The sequence below is a fragment of the Dromiciops gliroides genome, chromosome 2 (genome assembly GCF_019393635.1).
Source record: "Dromiciops gliroides isolate mDroGli1 chromosome 2, mDroGli1.pri, whole genome shotgun sequence".
NCBI lineage: Eukaryota > Metazoa > Chordata > Mammalia > Microbiotheria > Microbiotheriidae > Dromiciops > Dromiciops gliroides.
The window spans coordinates 616522954-616540687 of NC_057862.1; the positions used below are offsets into that span (position 1 = coordinate 616522954).

The window sequence follows — 17734 nt, forward strand, 5'->3', positions numbered from 1 at the left end:
CAGGGCTGGTGCTTTTCCACTGTGCCACCTAGCTACTCCCCAAGAATTTATTAAGAATTGACCATATCAGAGGGGGCGGCTAGGTGGCGCAGTGGATAAAGCACCAGCCCTGGATTCAGGATTACCTGAGTTCAAATCCGGCTTCAGACACTTGACACTTACTAGCTGTGTGACCCTGGGCAAGTCACTTAACCCCCATTGCCCCGCCAAAAAAAAAAAAAAGAATTGACCATATCGGGACAACTAGATGGCGCAGTGGATAGAGTACTGGCCCTGGATTCAGGAAGATCTGAGTTCAAATTCAGCCTCAGACAGTTGATACTTACTAGCTATGTGACCCTGGGCAAGTCACTTAACCCCAATTGCCTCACCAAAAAAAAAAAAAAAGAATTGACCATATGCCAGACTCTGTGCTAAGCGCTGGGGATGTAAAGAAAACAAAACCATGGTCTTTGCCCTCAAGGACATGACAATCCAATGGAGGGGATGGCATGCATGTGAAGAGGCATCCACAAGACACGCAGAGAATGAATGGAAGGCAGTCAGAGAAGGGAAGGCTCTAGAGGACAAGCTGGGCAAACCAAGGCATAGATGAGGCAGCTGAGCATGTACACTTGGAGAGGAGAGATGGACCTTCAAGGAGGCCAACGCTGCTGGATCATAGAATATGTGGTGGGGAGTAAAGTGCAAGCAGATCAATCATAACAATGTAGGTTTTTTTCAATCCATCAAAGATTTACTAAGTGCCTGGAGTGTAAAAGATAGTACTGGGAAAAGAAAAGATACAAAAAAGACAATCCTAGTTTTCCAGAAGTTACAACCTAATGGTGGAGACGAGGTGGAAGAGAGCTAGGAATGAGAGACATAAACAAATGAGGTGGCTCAATAGATAGAGCACCAAGACTGGAGTCAGCAAGACCTGAGTTCAAATCCAACCCCAGATACTTACTAGCTATGTGAGCCTGGGCAAGTCACTTAACCCTATTTACTTCAGTTTTCTCACCTGCAAAATGATCTGGAGAAGGAAATGGCAAACCACTCCAACCCCAAATGGGGTCATAAATTGTAGAACACAACTGAATAACAATAACAAAGGCAACAACATCAAGTGTTATGAGAAAGGTTTTTTTTGGGTGGGGGAGGGAAAGCCTGTGGAGTTGGAGGTTTCAGAGAAGGCTTCATGAAGGAAGACTTCTCTCCACCTCCCAGTGGTGGGTCTTGAAGAGAAACATTTCAAGAGAGAGAGATGCATGAGTGTTGTCCTGCATGCAAATGGGAGAGGGCAAGGTGAGACTGGGGGGGGGGGGGCGTTCATTTCCATTTGGCTGGAATGTAGTGCATATCAAGAGGAACAATGTGGAATAAAGCTGGAAAGGTAGGTCAGATGCAGATTTTGAAGGGCTTGCTCAGGGCAGTAAGAACCACTATTATTAAGAATTGACCATATTGGGGCAGCTAGGTGGCACAGTGGATAGAGTACTGGCCCTGGATTCAGGTGGTGACTGAGTCAGTCTTGTGGCCCAGAACCATTATTTTGGCAGCTATATGGAGGATAGAAGGAGAGGAGGAACTCTGAAGATCAATTAGGAGGCCTTCATATGACACACGAGCCTGCATAGGAGGTGGAGAGGGCCTAAGCTGGAGCGGGGGAGGGGTTAGATATCAGGAGAGAGAAGGGAAAACCTCCAGTTTGAATGTACTTGTCTGTGCATGTGTCCTTGTCAGCCTCCCCTCCTTCTAACAGAAGATAAGCTCTTTGAAGGCAGGTCTTATTTCCTTTTTTGTTTTCATCACCCCAGCTCCTGGTGCACTACCTGACACTTACTTACTCCTTGCTTGTTGGATTGAACTGAATTAATTAAAGAAAGATTATGAGGGTGGGTGTGACAAGATTTGAAAAATCACTGAATGAAAAGCAGAGGTGGAAGAGAAAAAACATGTGGAAGTAAAGCTCACAGTGGTCATTTATTGTGGATTCTGTGCCTTCCTCAGTTTCTTTGTAATATTCTGCCCCCAAATAATTTTCTATGGTGATTTTTTTAAAGTACTGTTTTTATTTGCTTAGGAAATACTCCATCTTGAAACATAACTTTATTTAATTTTTTTATACATGAGCTTTTTTTTCTCTGCATCAATGAATTAGAGGGAAGGGAGGATGACAACACATGAACAGACAAGTAAATTCAAACTGGAGTTTTATCCCTTCTCTCTACTTATATCCACCCCCCCACCCCAGCTTAGGCCCTCTCCACCTCCCATTGGGCCTCCTAATTGATCTTCAGAGTCTCCCCTCTCCTTCTATCCTGCACATAGCTGCCAAAATAATGATCCTGGGGCACAAGACTGACCCAGCTCCTCCTGAGGCTAACAGAGCAGTCATTATTTATTTAGCTAGCATCCGCACACAACTTTAGACAGAAGAATCCTATTTCTTTTAAGAGAAGAATGTTTCCCAGGGCCTCAGGTTATGCATGTGGGGCCAATATAATACATAGGCTGCAATTTCAGAGCCAGGAAATCTAGGCCCCCTAAAGCCAGAGCACTGGATCTCCTGGGCCCCAAGTCTAAAAGAGGAAGGAGCTCACAGCATACTGATACTAGCTAAGTGATTTCTGTCCTTGGGAGTTTGATGTGTTGGTGAATCTTCTGTATTAGCAGCTTTGTAGGAAATGTTAGCACTAAAGAAAAAGCAGTTTTTAACCTTTGGCCTTTATCCCTTTTTCCTTTGCCTTAGATTTATTTATGTTCATGTCTCACAATTCCCTTTCCTCCTCTACCATATTATAAGCTCCTTGGGAACAGAGAATGAATAATTAATCTTTTTTTTTTTGGCGGGGCGATGGGGGTTAAGTGACTTGCCCAGGGTCACACAGCTAGTAAGTGTCAAATGTCTGAGGCCGGATTTGAACTCAGGTCCTCCTGACTCCAGAGCCGGTGCTTTATCCACTACGCCACCTTGCTGCCCCCTGAATCATTAATTTTTGAATTGCCCTTCCTTGTGCTTGTTGAATTGAATATATTTGGAAGGAATCTCCACAGAAAGGGATCCTTCAGAGATGTGAATAAACCCTCCACTTAGGATTATATAGATTAGAATGGGAAGGGTCCTTAGAAGCCACTTGGTCTATCTCTCCCCATCTCCCCCATTTTACAGATGAGGAAACTGAGGTCTAGGGAGGCTATTGGAATGGCCCAAGGTCACACAAGTACTGAGCAGCAGAATCAATATTCAAACCCAAGATCTCTGATACTAATTCCAGTGCTCTTTCCACGTCTCCCCCTCTCCTCATTTCAACTTTGTTTTCCTTGGTTTTCACAGAATCAAAGAACCACAGAGTTTTGTCCAGTTCATACCCCCAGAAGGATCCCCTTCCACAAGACACCTGTTCTGTAGTCCTCCAGCGTTTGTGTGAAGACCTCCAGTGAGGATGGAGAAAGAACCCACCACTCCCCACAGATGAGAGAACTTTAATTGTGAGGAAGTTTTTCCTTTCTTCAAGTCTCAACTCCCCCCCTTTGCAACTTCAACCCATTGCTTTACATTTCCTTCAAAAGGAAAACACGGGGGCTCTTCCCTCTGAATTTTCTATTAGGTTGGTCCATTTCCTAGGAAGATGAAGTGGGCAAAGCCAGTGAAAGAATAAAGCAATGAGAGAAGCAGGGTTAGAACAACAGCTAATCAGGCACTGCCTGCTAGATCCTTTTAATTGGTCAGCTGAAGCTTCCATATTTCTAAGACTTGGCTTATGACCAATAGTATCCATTGATATTCACACAGAACTTTTATTTTTGCTACATATTATTACTCTTTTGATATTTATTTTATATTCTATTACTATGATACTGGGAACAATATAAAAGTTGATACTGGGAGAAAATAGGAGAAAACCACAAGCATTTCAATTACAAAATATGATGCAATGCTTTATTTTAACCATTGTCCAAATTAGGGTAAAAAACTTCTCTCAAGTGTTCTGAAATTCTATTAATGAGCATTCATAAAGCAAATCATATGGCTCATATGTAATATAAGAACTGAGAGGGGCTCAAGAGATCCAGCAGTCCAAACCCCTTATTTTACAAAAAAGAAAACCAGCTTAAATGAATCAATTATCCAAGGTCACACAGCTGGATAGTGCAGAACCCCAGACTAACACAGGTCTCTTGTCTTCTCATTCAATACTCTTTCTGCCACACTATATTGCATCTAATTAACAGAAGGCTCAGAACCACCATCTTAAAACATAACCTGAAAAGAAAGACTTCACTTTGGCATATGCAGGTGGCTTAACCACTAAGCAACAGAGTAACAGGTGGACGGAGGTCACAGGATCTCTTTTCTCTTCTTGAGGGCAAGAGACACTTGCTGCCCTGCAGCTAGAGTAATGCTAGTCCAGAGAAACTGTCTTGCCCTGCATGTATCTGACCAAGGAGACCCAGTGGAGAGACTTTGTATGGGTGGCCTAGGATACGGTTCTTCATCACCTGAGTTAGAAAAGCAAGCTGAGTGCTCTGCTTCCTGCAGTGGGAGTGTACAAAAGAACTCAGCAGCTGAGATTCTGGCCACTTGATTGCTGAAAAGGCAGCTGTATAGAAGAGACTTAAGCAACATTAGCCACAAGGCTAACAATTAATTTGTGTGGGCTTCATTCTATTTGAGAAAAAAAAACATTTCCACTAAAGTCTTCCTCCTCTAATGCAGCATGTAAATGGATTCTGGTTTTTCAAAACTGCCTGTGTGGCATAAGAGTAGAGGCCAGAAATCTGGCCTCAGACACTTGACACTTACTGGATGTGTGACCCTGGATAAGTCACTTAACCTTCACTGCCCCATGCGAAGAAGAAGAAGAAGAAGAAGAAGAAGAAGAAGAAGAAGAAGAAGAAGAAGAAGAAGAAGAAGAAAAGTAGAGTCTGGGAGATGGACTATCATCTAAATGCCAGCCCCCTTAATCATAAAAGGTTTACCACTAGAGTGCTAGACCTGAAAGCAAGAAGACCTTGGTTCAGATCCAAAGTCTGATACCTACTAGCTATGTCCCTGGGCAAGTCATTCAACTGTTGCCTGCCTCAGTTTCCTCATCTGTAAAATGGGAATGATAATATCACCTTACAGGGTTGTTGTGAGGACCAAGTGAAATAATATTTGTAAGGCATTTAGCATAGTTCTTAGCACATAGTGGCTGCTTAATAATGCTTGTTCTTTCTCTTTCCTTCCTTCCTTCCTTCCTTTCTTCTTTCTTTCCCATTCGGTTACAGAATCAAAACATCATACTGATTAGAAGTAGACTCCCAGATAATGGAGAGCTCTTAAACAGGATTTCCTCCTCACACAAGCAGTTGTTAGGCGATTGATAGCTTTGTAATCTGAGGTAGAACTGAGACAGAGTATTCCACTATTCTGCCCTAACTCGTATAGCTGTTGGGGTTTGCTGCTATTCATCCCCTATGGTTAACAACTTAACATTTAAGTTAGTTAACTCCTATGGTCACTACTTTCTTTTCAATCCCAGTAATACTGAATTCCCAATTGCCTAAGATTAAACCACTCCTCTCTCCAAACCTCATTTCCTGTTCTCTTATTACCATATACCTTAACCCTGGCAATTTCACATCCCATTCCAGCTTTGCCTAGCCTGTCTTTTGTGCCTTCAAGAATTCCCTTTCCATCATTGATTCATTTCCTTTTATTTTTACTTCTCCTAATGTTTCTCCCATCTTCCTATCTCTTTTCTCTAATGTTCAAATTGAGCTCTCTTTCTTCCCCAATTCTTCATCTTAAAAACAAGACAATCTCCCTTGACCCTCCCATCTATCCTCATTCCGCCTTACTCAATGGCTCTCCTCTCTTTCACCGTCAGACGCTTACAAAAAGCTGGCTACATTTGTTTCCTGTTTCTTCTTCTCTCAGTCCCTTCTCAACCCTTTGCAGTCTGGCTTCTGATCTCATCTAAACTGAAGCAGCTCTTTCCTAAGTTACCAATGATCTCTTAATTGCCAAATCTTCATGCTTCTTGACCTCTATGGAACATTGTTGACACTGTTGGCTACTTCTTTTCCTAAATACTATCTCCTATAAGACTTCATGATATTTCTCACTCAACATTTTCTTCTCATCTGTCTCACTGCTCCTTCTCAGTATTTTTTTCAAATTCATCAGCTTTCCCTATCTATGTCTATACTCCAAAGATCTGTTCTGGGACCTTACTTCTCTCTAAGTTATTCCTGATTATCTCATTAACTCCCAAGAGTTTAATGATCATTCTCTATGCATATGATTCTCTTTGCTCTCAAAGCAGCTACGACAGCTTTCTCCTTTGGACTTAGAGCACTCTTAAACTCTCCATTTGCACCTTCATTGTATAGTTTGCTTGTATCATCATTATTTGAAGTGGAAAAAAAATCCACTTTTGTTTGGAGTCATAGGTCCCATATTGGACCTTAGCTCTGTCATTTAATACCTGTCTGAACTTTATCACCATTTTTTACAGCAAAAGTATCATTTGTGATCTTTTCATTTTCTTTTCTTCTGGAATTTTCTCCTTTTTCACATATCTTAAGAATCAACCCCCCCCCCCCGCTCCTTTAAAATTATGTTGCTCTTACTTAGCAAGGCATTTTCTTGTATGTTTTTAGTCCAGTTCAGTTTTTCTTGCCAAGTTATCCTTTTAAGTATCATTGCCATGTTCTCACAAAGTATTTTTGGTAATAATACTAACAATAATAGCAAAGGCCAATATTTATATAACACTTCAAGCTTTTGGAAGCATTTTGTGCCTATTACCTCATTCGAGCTTCATAACAATCCTCAGAGGTAGGTGCAATTATTGTTCCCATTTTACATATGAAGAAACTGAGGCAGATAGATGTTAAATGACTTGCCCAGGCTGACACAGCTAGTAAATGTCTGGGGATGGATTTGAATTCGGGTCTTCCTGATTTTAGGTCCAGTGCTTTGTTCTCTGTGCCACCTAGCCACCTTCTGTGGTAATCAAGTCCAAATATACTGGGTTTCATTATCATTGCTGATGAGAATATATATTATTGTCCTATTTTAATCTAAAAATATTCTAGGAATGATATCACTTAGCTGGATTTTACACTAAATTCTCTCTGGCTTATTTTCTCTTTAAGTCATTTTTTACTGTTTTGTGAGTTGATACTGTTAATAAAGGCAACGAGCTGGTGCAGTGAATAGAATGCTGGGTCTGGCTTCAAGAAGACTCAGATCTGGCCTAAGATACTTATTAGCTGTGTGATACTGGGCAAGTCACTTAACCCTGTGTGCCTCAATTTCCTCATCTGTAAAATGGGTTGGAGAAGGAAATGTATCTTTGCCAAGAAAACCCCAAAATGGGGTCACACAGAATCAGACAAGACTGAACAACAAGAGCACTGTCAATAATCTTGTATCATTCTTTTGACAATCTCTCCCTACCTCCATAGATAGAAATCAGAAACTTGCCTGTAACTTAAAGTCCTAGAGAGTTGCCTGGAGGTTGTGACTAAATCCTGGTCACCCAGCTAGTGTGGGTCAGAGGCAGGGCTTGCAAAAGGTCCTCTTCTTGAATGTGTTGCAAATGTCCTTGCTTTCTAAACTAGCATTACTTGCAGGTGTTTTGTTTTCTGGAATGGAGGGCAAGTGTACAGGATCTAGTTCTGCCCCTCTGCTCCTGGCTCTTCATTTTGGAGCTCGGTGCCTTGCCCAAAGTCACCCAGATTCTCAGGATCAGAGACAGTTTTTAAACAGGCCCAGTTTTTACCCAGAATGCAGAGTGCTCTGCCCCATGCTGTTCACCCCTCATGTTTACAGTCTGAAGCTGAGTCTGGCCTCTTTCAGCTGCCTGGTTGTGACAGGTTTTCACTGGCTATTTTTAAAGGGAAGGTTTTATGTATAAAAAATAATCCAACAGCTATTAACTCCAACTTTGATCCCAAGCTTCTAACCCATCTAACATTTATAAAGTAGAACCTGGGAATTATGAGATAACAATTGAAAAGAACAGAAGACAGCAGTGGTCCTGTTCTGTTTATGCCTCATCCAAAGAAAGGACTAGGTTAAAAAAGGGACTAGACTTCCTTTGTTGTCACAACCATGAGAAAACAAGCAACTTTGGGCCATCTTTCTCAGGTTGTGGCTCAGAGAATATGGTTAAGGCTCAGCTGTGGTTATAAGGGAACAAGAAAACAACATCAATTCCTTCTTGCTCCCTTGATATCAGGAGAAGATGCTGACAGACTAAATTCCCTAAAGTTATTGGCAGGTTGGGAATCAATCACTGATTGATGTCAAAATGATGTCCCTTCCATCACAGGAAACAGTGGGGCTTAGTGGAGAAAGCACTGGACTGTGGCTTGAAAATCTGTGTTTAAGTCCTAGCTTTGAGCCTCACCAGCTGGGTGGCAGTGCTGAAATCACATCACCCCTCTGAAACTCAGCTCCCTTTCCTACAGAACTAGACGGCCTCTGAAGGTCTCTTCACCTCAACTATCCTAGGAGGTATCTCTTGTCACAGTTCTCAGCTAAAGACTAGGCACAATAACATTTGCACAAAAGGTAGGGGAGAAACAGGCAGAGCTAGAGAAGAAGCAGTGCGGGATCTTCCCCTTTGGAGGCAGGAACACAACGGTGAGGAGACAGGAGTTGGAGCAGGCAGAAATGTTCCCTAGCAAGCCTTTTCAACTCTCTCCCACCTACTTTGGCCAGGGTGCCTCCTAAGGAGCACTGGCACCTAGAGGGAGTGGGAAGCTATTGTATCCTAACCATTACCAAACACTGGCCTCTCTGTCACTTGCTATTCTTGCCCCTCCACTAGCTCTCTGACACGAACTGGCTTGTACCTTCCTTCTCTATCTTGATCATTCTGTTTTCCCTGCCTAGCCCCAAGTGGGTATGGTATATTGTGGACTGCTGCCTAACAGTTAGCTTGCTCCATAAACACACTTCATCCTAGATAATCAACCATTACTAGTATCGTCTTTATGTTTAGCAGAATGGAGAAAACCATTCAGAATGTCTCTGAATCAACAAAGGTTAAAATATCCTTAAGCTAATGATATTTTGAGCTATGTTTTGTATTTTAAGAAATAAATATCTCAATATTTCTGCTTCTTTCTGTCTCTTTCTCACAAGGGAGGAAAAGAGTAAGTTGAGAATAGATTTGGATCTGTCCCTGTGATCCATACTTACCTTTTTGTTAGCAGAACAAATTAGCAAAGCAGAATCACAATACATCAAAGCATTTTCTTTTTGTCCAAGATCTTTGTAGCACTGAAATAAAATAAATCCAATTAATGTCCTAAAAAAAACACAAATTTTCAAAACTTTATTAAAATTATTTTTAGTTACCTTTGCCAAATATACATAGTTGTACTTGGAATATCCAGGTTTTAACGCTTCAGCCTAGTCAAAGAAACAGAGCAAAAGGGAATGAAAATAAGCAAAAAGGGACAAGGGGAAATTGACAAACAAAATGATCAGAATAAAATTAATCAATTTCAAATGCCAAAGTACAAATTTCACTAAGATTATACCCTACTTCAATACAGGCATATCTTTTTTTTTTTTTTTGGAGGGGCAATGAGGGTTAAGTGACTTGCCCAGGGTCACACAGCTAGTACGTGTCAAGTGTCTGAGGCCAGATTTGAACTCAGGTCCTCCTGAATCCAGGGCTGGTGCTTTATCCACTGCGCCACCTAGCTGCCCCAAGGCATATCTTTTTAATCAGATACAGTACTACACCATCTTTTGGAAGAAAATATCATTTGCTTCTGGACAATTTACAAAAACTGCACTGTGATTATCTTCACAGAAGTCAATTATCATTGCATGTATAGTTTCTAAAATTATACTTTTGCAAATAAATATATTTACTTAAACTCAAGATAGCTTGGACAACTGAATTTTTAAAATTTACTTTACAACTATGGGATTGGAGAGAAGTGACTTGGTAACAGCTTCCATTAAAAAGATATGAGGGTCTTAGTGAACTGAAAACTCAAAATGGGTCAAAAATGTAATATGGCTGCCAAAAACCCAGTGTGATTTTTAGGCTGCATTAAGAAGACATGAAATAGGGGCAGGTAGGTGGCACGGTGGATAGAGCACCGGCCCTGGAATCAGGAGTACCTGAGTTCAAATCTAGCCTCAGACACTTGGCACTTACTAGCTGTGTGACCCTGGGCAAGTCACTTAACCCCAATTGCAAGAAGAAGAAGAAGAAGAAGAAGAAGAAGAAGAAGAAGAAGAAGAAGAAGAAGAAGGAGAAGGAGAAGGAGAAGGAGAAGGAGAAGGAGAAGGAGAAGGAGAAGGAGAAGGAGAAGGAGAAGGAGAAGGAGAAGGAGAAGGAGAAGGAGAAGGAGAAGGAGAAGGAGAAGGAGAAGGAGAAGGAGAAGGAGAAGGAGAAGGAGAAGGAGAAGGAGAAGGAGAAGGAGAAGGAGAAGGAGAAGGAGAAGGAGAAGGAGACGACGACGACGAAGACGACGACATAAAATAAAGAGAGGGGCCAGGTGTGGGTGTGGGTGTGGGTAGTTGTAGCAGAGATGTTAGAGATCTGGTGTGCTGTACAATGCCCTGGTCTGGAGTACTAGGTACATTTCAGGACACTATTACTAGGAAAGAAAACCACTCACAGCCTGAAACAGGTCCAGAGAAAGGTGACAAGATAGTGAGAAGACTGTAGACCAAGCCGAGGAGCATCAGGTGAAGGAATTAGGGATATTTAGCCTGAGGAATTGTATGTGTTTGGGTGGGGAGGTACAGGTGCCAAGAGGCAGGGCATGAGGCTGTCTGAACATTCAGAAGAGATATCATGGGAAAGTAGACTTGTTCTACTTGGCCTCGTGGAGAAGATTTAGGGGCAATGGATGAAAGTGACCAAAAGGTAAATTTAAGCTAGATTTAAGTACAGATGTATGGGAGAACCCCCTGATACTTAGAACTAATGGAAAGTTGATTGGGCTGTCTGAGGAGGCTCTCCATCACCACAGGTTTTCAGGGATAACTGTTTCTCTCAGATGCTGTAGAAGTGGTTCTTGTTCAATTATGGGTTGACCTACATGGCCTCTGGAGGGCCTTCCATCTCTGATACTCTGTGGTTCTGATAAGGGAAAAAAACGGGATACTCAAAATTATTGGCATCTTATGTTGGTCACATTTGAGATCAATGCCCCTGATCTTTACAAAGTGGTCTTCAGGTCTCCAAAGAATAGGAGTCAGCCCCAAAAGAGGGGGTCCTGGGAACTAGGCAGATAGTGCAAGTTCCATCTTGCAGGTTGGAATGCTGGGTTAGATCATTTATATTAGCTCCCAAATCTCTTCCTTCCTTCCTCTTCCTTCTCCTTCTTCTCCACTTCTTCCTCCTCCTCTCCTTCCTTCTTCTGCCTCTTCCCTTTCCCCTTCTACTTCTAGAAGACATTTAAAGCCTTTCACAAATTGACACAAACGACTTTTCCAGTCTTTTGATACATTACCACCCTCCTTTCCCTCCACTGTCTAGTCAAAATGGCCTTCTTACTATTCCTCATGTGTCCCTCATCTTTCAGTTCTGTGACTTTTCCTAGGGATGCCTTCATACCTGGTATCCACTCTCTTCTCACCTGACTTTTAAAATCCCTTGCTTCAGTCAAGATACAGCTCAGAGTGTTCACTTTCTAGCATGAAGCCTTTCTTGACCCCCAAAGCTGCTACTGCTACTTCCTCCTCCCCAATGACTTTAGTTTTGTTTTCTGTATATAAGCTCCCAACAGAATGCAAATTCCTGGTCTAATTAATGATTACATATGATAGATAGGCAGATAGAGATGTATATCTATCTATCATCTATCTATAGATATGTATATGCAAAGAGCTTTGGTATGCAACTTCAAATATCAGAATAAATGTCAATGTTCCATCCAGCTGCAGGAGAGCACAATGAAAAAAAACCATTCTTCTAAAATGTCCATAATTTGGTTATTTAGCATCATATATTCTGTCAGGGAGCTTATATATACATATATGGTATATAGAAAACAAAACTGAAGTCAAACATATTAAATATCATTGGACCAAGCACAAATCCCTGATGTACTCCATGCAGACTTCCTTCCACATTGATAGTGAAGCATTATTGTTGTCATTGCCAACATCATCTTCATCTTGATGCAGTAAGGGGGGGGCAGGGCTAACTTTTCAGTGACTTAGTCTGACATGTATTGCTTGAATTGTCTGTAATTTTGCCATAGTCTAATCACTTTTCTTTGTGATCCACATAAGGAGTGGTTGAAGAAGCTATGGACAATAAGCCTGAAGAAGAGAAGACTTTGGGGCACAGGATGGCTCTCTTAAAGCATTTGAAAGGCTGTCGTGTAGAACAGTGTTAGATTTGTTTGGTCTGGTCCCAGAGCATAGAACCAGCAACAATGTGCTCAAGTTGCAAAGTGGCAAATTTAAGCCTACTGTCAGGAAAAATCCCACAAAACCTAATGAACAATAAATGAACTATCCAAAAGAATGCCTAGGAAGGTAATGTGTTCTCCTGCTTTGGGGACCTCCAAGCAAAGACTAGGTGCCCACCTTTTGGGATTGGGCTGGACTGATCACTGAGGTCTCCTTCAACTCTGGAACTCTGTGAAAAGCAAAGCCTTGGGCTTTTGCCAGAAAATCGAAAAACAAGAATCCCTTTTGCTATGAGAAAGATCACTACAATTTAAATTGTTTGCCTTGATAGCAAAATTAAAACCATTTAAACCTGGAGTGTTTTATCTTTGTAATATGTTATGAAAGACATGACATATACTTAGATATTTTCCCCACAGATCCTCCAAGGGGCATAGCTAGTTGGAATGGGTTAAAAGTCTTTTTTTCAATTGTTAAAATAAACTACATAAAACTGCCAACTCATCTCTCTATGACTATTTCTGATGAAGATGCTTATAATATCCTGAATCTACACAGACCTATAGTTTCATATACATTATTTCATTTAATCCTCACAACGACCCTGTGGAGTAGGAAGTACATGGTCTCTTATTCAGATCTTATGTAGTGAAGGAACCAGGAGACCACACGTGACTAGTCTGAAAATGGCAGAGGCAAGATCAGGCCCGAGGCCCCTTAACATCCAATTCACTGCACTTTCTATTATATTATATTGTTCAGTTGTTTCAGCTATTTCTGACCCTTTGTGACACCATGTGGGGTTTTCTTAGCAAACATTCAGGAGCAGTTGCTATTTCCTTCTACAGCCCATTTTACAGATGAGGATACTGAGGCAAATAGGGTGAAGTGACTTGCCCAGGGTCACACAGCTGGTAAGTGTCTCAGGCCAGATTTGAGCTTAGAAAAATGAGTCTTCCTGACTCATCTATCCATATCTATGCCCTCTATCCATTGTGCTAGAAATCATAGCATCACAGTTTTAAGAGAGATTAGAATTACAGATTATTGAAATAATAACTACAGATAATCCCCCCAAATTACTCTTCTTTAACTTTATTCAGCCCATTAAATGATAACTGAAACTACCTAGTTTGCCAGTGAGACTTCACCTCTCACCTTTCTTGCTCTTCTCTATTACCAATAAACACCTGGTTTAAAAACCACGGCCTGCGGGGCAGCTAGGTGGCACCAGCCCTGGATTCAGAAGGACCTGAGTTCAAATGTGGCCTCAGACACTTGACACTTACTAGCTGTGTGACCCTGGGCAAGTCACTTAATCCCCATTGCCCCCCCTAAGACCCCCAAAAAACACTGCCTGAAGTATCAGCACACACAGTTCTTGTCAGAAAGAGATTCCAGGTGCCATAAGAGCAGCTATAAAGTATGATATATGATCTTTATGCCTTGAAGGGCAGGTAAGATTTTGATAGGTGAAAAACAAAGGAAGGAGGGCATTCCAAGAGCTTAGCAAATACTGTCAATATCCCCACCTCCTCTGATCACAGATAATTAAGAGTTCTTCAGACAGAAAGTTCATTACAAAGGAGGGGCAGGTAGGTGACAGAGTGCATAGAGCACTGGCCCAGAAGGTGGAAGGACCTTAGTTCAAATCTCACCTTATACACTTACTAGCTGTGTGACCCTGGGCAAGTCACTTAACCCCAACTGCCTTAAACATCCTGGGCCATCTCCAGTCATCTTGATGTGTATCTCACCACTGGACCCAGATGGGTCTGGAGGAGAGAATGAGGTTAGTGACCTTGCCCAGCCTTCCCTCACTTAAATCCAATTCATTGCAAGTCATGACATCACCTCTGGATGTCATGGTCTTTTTTCAGAAAGGACAAAGAATAACAACAACAACCTTATAAAGGAGCTAGACAATTCACCTAGTTACCAAAGGGATAGGGATAGGGACTGGATTTGTGATTTCACTGGTACAGGGAACTTTCAGGTGAAGAAACTTCCTCTGTCAGGGTTATAACCATGGTTATAGTTCACAGTCAGACAGCTAGTATGTTAGCATTGGAATTTGAGCTCAGATCTTCCAGGCACCCAGGCTAGCTTTCTACCCACTACGGCATGCTGCCTGCCTCTCAAGCTATCACAACTTGATGAAATATATTTTATCATCACACTTTTGCTCACCCAAACCTTACCTTCCATTTGAGCTAATGAGTAGAAATATCCATTAAGAAAGAGTGCCCTGTGTGAAGAATTGTTCTAATTTCTAGACAAGTATGTATGTGTAGATGTCTCACTAAAAACATAGTCAGGCAGTAGTGAAGTAAGGGTAATGGTTAGACAATAACGGCTGGACAGCTAGCTCATGGACTCCTCTGAGATTCATATCAGGTCAAGAGATCAAGAGGAAGACTCCCACCCCAGTGGATGAGCCCTGTATGGAGGATGGAGGGAGAGAACAAGGGTAAGCATCCCAAAGAATAAGGAAGTGTGTATGTGCTGTGAGTTGTGCCACTGGAAACACCACTTTCATTGAGGACATCGTAAACCTACAAAAAGAATGAAGTATAATAAATTGGCTTTCAGGTGTATAAGTCAATCTAATGTGCTTTTGGTTAGTGTGACTATGACCAGAGCCTAATCACTACTTGGTGAACGAATAAAACTGAATTTTTGAACCTGAAAAGTTCAGTGAAGATACCCAAAAGGTTAAATCTTGGCTTTATTGGATTTCTAAGATTAGCTTAAACAAAATAATTCAAATTATTTTGGTTAAATATTGTTTGTCTAGAGATATTATATCATTCTCTCACAAGAAGGAGTCATCTATTACATATCAAAGGTAATTTAAATACTGTCACATGCTATTGTATGTAAGAATTATAACTTCAAGTCATTAATTTTACAGGAGCATGTTCTATAGCTAGCAGGGACACTGTTAAGCTTGTGACATGTAGGCAATTACATTTTTTAAAAACAAAAGTAGGAGAAGAAAAAAAAAAGTAGGTAGCCAAGATTACCTTCAGGAAATTTCTCAAAGCTTCCTCTAGAGTCGAAGTTGGTACCATCCCAAAAAGAGCAGAGGCCATTTTCTTCTCCATCCAATTCAATTTGAAAACCTATAGAAAAACACCCTCTTTGGCTGGTTGTCTTTGAGCAATCTCTTTTACTAGACCTTATTATGCTGATAGATTTCAAGTTAGTGAAAAGAGTTCTGATAAAATTAATTCTAAAGAAAGATAAATTCTATAAGTATTATATAAAAAATTATTTTAGAAATTGTCATGGATAAGAAATTTATATATACTGTTAAGTTTTAAAAAGGAACTGTTCATATTAATTTCACTTAACTTTGAAGATCATACAATACTTTTACTTACAGCATATGTTAGCTACTTTTTGGTACAATTCAAAACATTAATTTTGTATGTAATGGATGTATTTATTTAGTTCATATGGCAGATAATGAATGACCAAAGATTAATGTCCCACAGCATGAAAAACACTTAGGAAACTCATTAGTGTACTATTTTCATGTTCACAGTAAAACTCAGTCAATCAACAAACATTAAGAAGCTACTGTATGAAAAAAAAATTTTTTAAATAAGGAAAAAAAAAAAGAAAGAAGCAGCTACTGTGTTTTAGGCACTATGCTAAGTGTTGGGAATACAAAAAGGAAAGCAAAGCAGTTCCTGGCTTCAAAAAGTTTATACATTCTAATGGAAAGGATAACATGGAACCAGAGACATTTGAAACATGTAAATACACAGATAGGTACATACAAAATGAATGTAAGGCAGCCTTGAGGGGCAGCGGAAAGGCTTTATTCAGAAAGTGGCATTTGAGCTGAGTCTTAAAGGAAATCAGGAATTCTGCAAGGTTACTTACTTAGTTAAATTTATTTATTTTGTGAAATATTTTCCAATGACATTTTAATGCGGGCCCTTACTTGGGAACAGCCTACTGGCCACATTTGGCATCTCTGGTCACCACCTCTCCACACCCACACCTAATCCAGACCCTTATCATTTTCTATCTGGACTATTCCTACAGTCTTGTTGGTATCCCTGCCATCAATCTCTCCCTTCTTCAAAATATCCTTCACAGAGCTTCCAAAATCACATTCCTAAGGCACACACCTGATGGTGTGACTTTTCCACTCCAAAACTTGTTTCCTGCTGCCTAGAAGATGTGACTCAAATTCCTTGGCTTGGTATCTAAGACCATTGAAAAGCTAGCACCAGCCTGTCCAGGTGACCATTCTTGTAGGTGCTTAATGAATGATGGATTGATTTACCTCATTGTCCTAGCCAAACTTTATGATTAGCTGTTCCCTGAATTGAATGTACTGTCTTCCACAACTGGGACTTCATACAAGCCCTGCTCCAGACCTGGATTTACACTTTTCTCATCTCCAATGCCAAGCAAATGCCTTAATATGTGCTAGGCACTTAGTATATGCTTGTTTGCTCCTTTCTTTCTACCCTCCAAAGGCCCTCCAGGCTCAGCTCAGGTGCCATCTCCATTGAGAAATCTTTGGTGTTTCCCCCAATGATCCGTGCTCTCTCTTCTTCCTCAGCTATGACTGCAGTTACTTATCTCAAGCTCCCTTTTTGTTTCTTTGCCACCTTCATAATTTACTTAACTGTGGGTCTTGTTGTACTCTTCCAGGAGGACTAAAGCTTCTTGGAAGCAAGGACTATTTTTTGTTTTCCACCTCATGTCCACAGCACAAGGCCTTGTGCACACATAGTAGGTGCTTACTGGACATTTGAGCTAAAATGTTTACTGAAAAGGTACTGGGAAGGGGGAGAACACAAAAACAAATTTCAAATCTGTGACCAAGGTTTACACTGATTATATAAATTAATGTAGAATAGTAAATGTATATCATTGTAACATGATGCTTAGACATCAATCTAGAAATAAAAAAGACCCACTTACAGAATAGCAGTATCTTCCATTGAGGTAATACAAAAGAGGTTCATCAGGTATAAGTTCTATTGCTCTATCTAGATGTTTCTGAAAGAAAACCAATCAAAAGTAAGTATCATTTAACAAATTTAAGGCATTATTGAGCTTAATGAATTGCATTTGGGATCTGGCAAAATAAAACACAAATCACAGTACTACCTTTAGTAAACAACATTATAAAACTAATTTGTTATGACTTTTAGTAAACAACATTTCAAAAACATGTATTCATTATATCAGAGCCTACATATGATGAAAAAAGAATTCTATATTTAATTTAAGGGGAAAATACTGGTTACAAAATACAGAATATTCAAACCCCCAAATTCTCACCTGCTTGCAATTTAACTTAGTGATCCAGAGTGAGGCAGATGAATT

General features: G+C 40.6%; 1 protein-coding gene across 4 annotated transcripts in view; it reads right to left on the bottom strand.

Moving 5' to 3' along the window:
* RMDN2 (regulator of microtubule dynamics 2) overlaps window positions 1-17734 on the bottom strand; it is an 84910-nt gene that overhangs the window by 1686 nt on the left and 65490 nt on the right. For all 4 annotated transcript variants that reach the window (XM_043980072.1, XM_043980071.1, XM_043980070.1 and 1 more), the window contains 4 exons: window positions 17327-17404; window positions 15403-15501; window positions 9347-9400; window positions 9188-9268 (listed from right to left, as the gene is read on the bottom strand). In XM_043980072.1, coding sequence (XP_043836007.1) covers window positions 9188-9268; window positions 9347-9400; window positions 15403-15501; window positions 17327-17404 — 312 coding nt within the window. The remainder of the gene's footprint in view (window positions 1-9187; window positions 9269-9346; window positions 9401-15402; window positions 15502-17326; window positions 17405-17734) is intronic.